Source organism: Diaphorina citri, unplaced genomic scaffold (genome assembly GCF_000475195.1).
Source record: "Diaphorina citri unplaced genomic scaffold, Diaci psyllid genome assembly version 1.1 scaffold17283, whole genome shotgun sequence".
NCBI lineage: Eukaryota > Metazoa > Arthropoda > Insecta > Hemiptera > Psyllidae > Diaphorina > Diaphorina citri.
The window spans coordinates 1-1,043 of record NW_007394640.1 but is presented as its reverse complement, the minus strand read 5'-3'; the positions used below and the strand labels follow the sequence as shown (position 1 = coordinate 1,043).

General features: G+C 37.6%; 1 protein-coding gene across 1 annotated transcript; it reads left to right on the top strand.

Annotated features, from left to right (window-relative positions):
* Nucleotides 1-3: 3 nt before the first annotated feature.
* Nucleotides 4-1,035, top strand: LOC108254182 (fat-like cadherin-related tumor suppressor homolog; the record flags this gene model as incomplete). The annotated part of the gene is made up of 1 exon (XM_017449178.2): nucleotides 4-1,035. A coding segment is annotated over one exon (1,032 nt), but the record flags the coding sequence as incomplete, so codon positions are not given.
* Between the last annotated feature and the right edge of the window lie 8 nt (nucleotides 1,036-1,043).

Genomic DNA, 1,043 nt, shown 5'->3' with positions numbered 1-1,043 from the left:
GATCGAGAAATAGCCCCACTAGGTTATAATCTAACCCTACGCGCTGTAGATAAAGGTACTCCACCTAGAGAAACATATAAGGCAACTCAAGTTCACCTCGTAGACCTGAATGATAATAAACCCGTTTTTGATCGAGAAATTTATGAAGTGGATGTTCCTGAAACTACCCCTGTAAATACTCCAATAATAAGACTGAAAGTTTCAGATGCTGACGATGGTAAAAATGCTCAAGTTTTTCTAGAAATTGTAGGTGGAAATGAAGGTGGTGAGTTCAACATTAATCCGGAGACTGGAATGTTATACACAGCTGTAACTTTAGATGCTGAAGATAAAGCGTTTTATACGCTCACTGTAAGTGCTATTGATCAAGGTAATGCTGGTACACGTAAGCAGTCAGCAGCTAAAGTAAAAGTAAATATTGTCGATACTAATGATAATGATCCACTCTTTGACTCACCAGAGATGGAAGTAAGCATCAATGAGAATGAACCAGCTGGTACTTCTGTGATAAAAGTTACAGCTAAAGATAAAGATTCTGGAGAAAATGCTTACATTTCTTACAGTATAGCAAATTTGAAACCAGTGCCTTTTGAAATCGATCATTTTTCTGGAGTCATAAAAACAACCCAAGTTCTGGATTATGAGTCTATGAGAAGAGAATACATTCTCAGAGTTAGAGCATCTGATTGGGGACTTCCTTATAGAAGACAAACCGAAATGCAGTTGAAAATAAAATTACTCGATGTTAATGACAATAGACCTCAATTTGAGAAAGTTGATTGTTTGGGTCATGTTCCCAGGAATCTTCCAATCGGTAGAGAGATTATTACTTTGTCTGCCATAGACTTTGATGCTGGTAACATCATCAGTTATCGAATTGTAAGTGGCAACGAAGATGGATGTTTTGCCCTAGACATAACTTCCGGTGTTTTATCCATTGCTTGTGATCTAACAGATGTGAGAGTGAATGAAAGGGAAATCAATGTTACCGCTACAGATAGCGCCCACTTTTCTGATGTTGTGCGAATAAGAATAAATCTGGT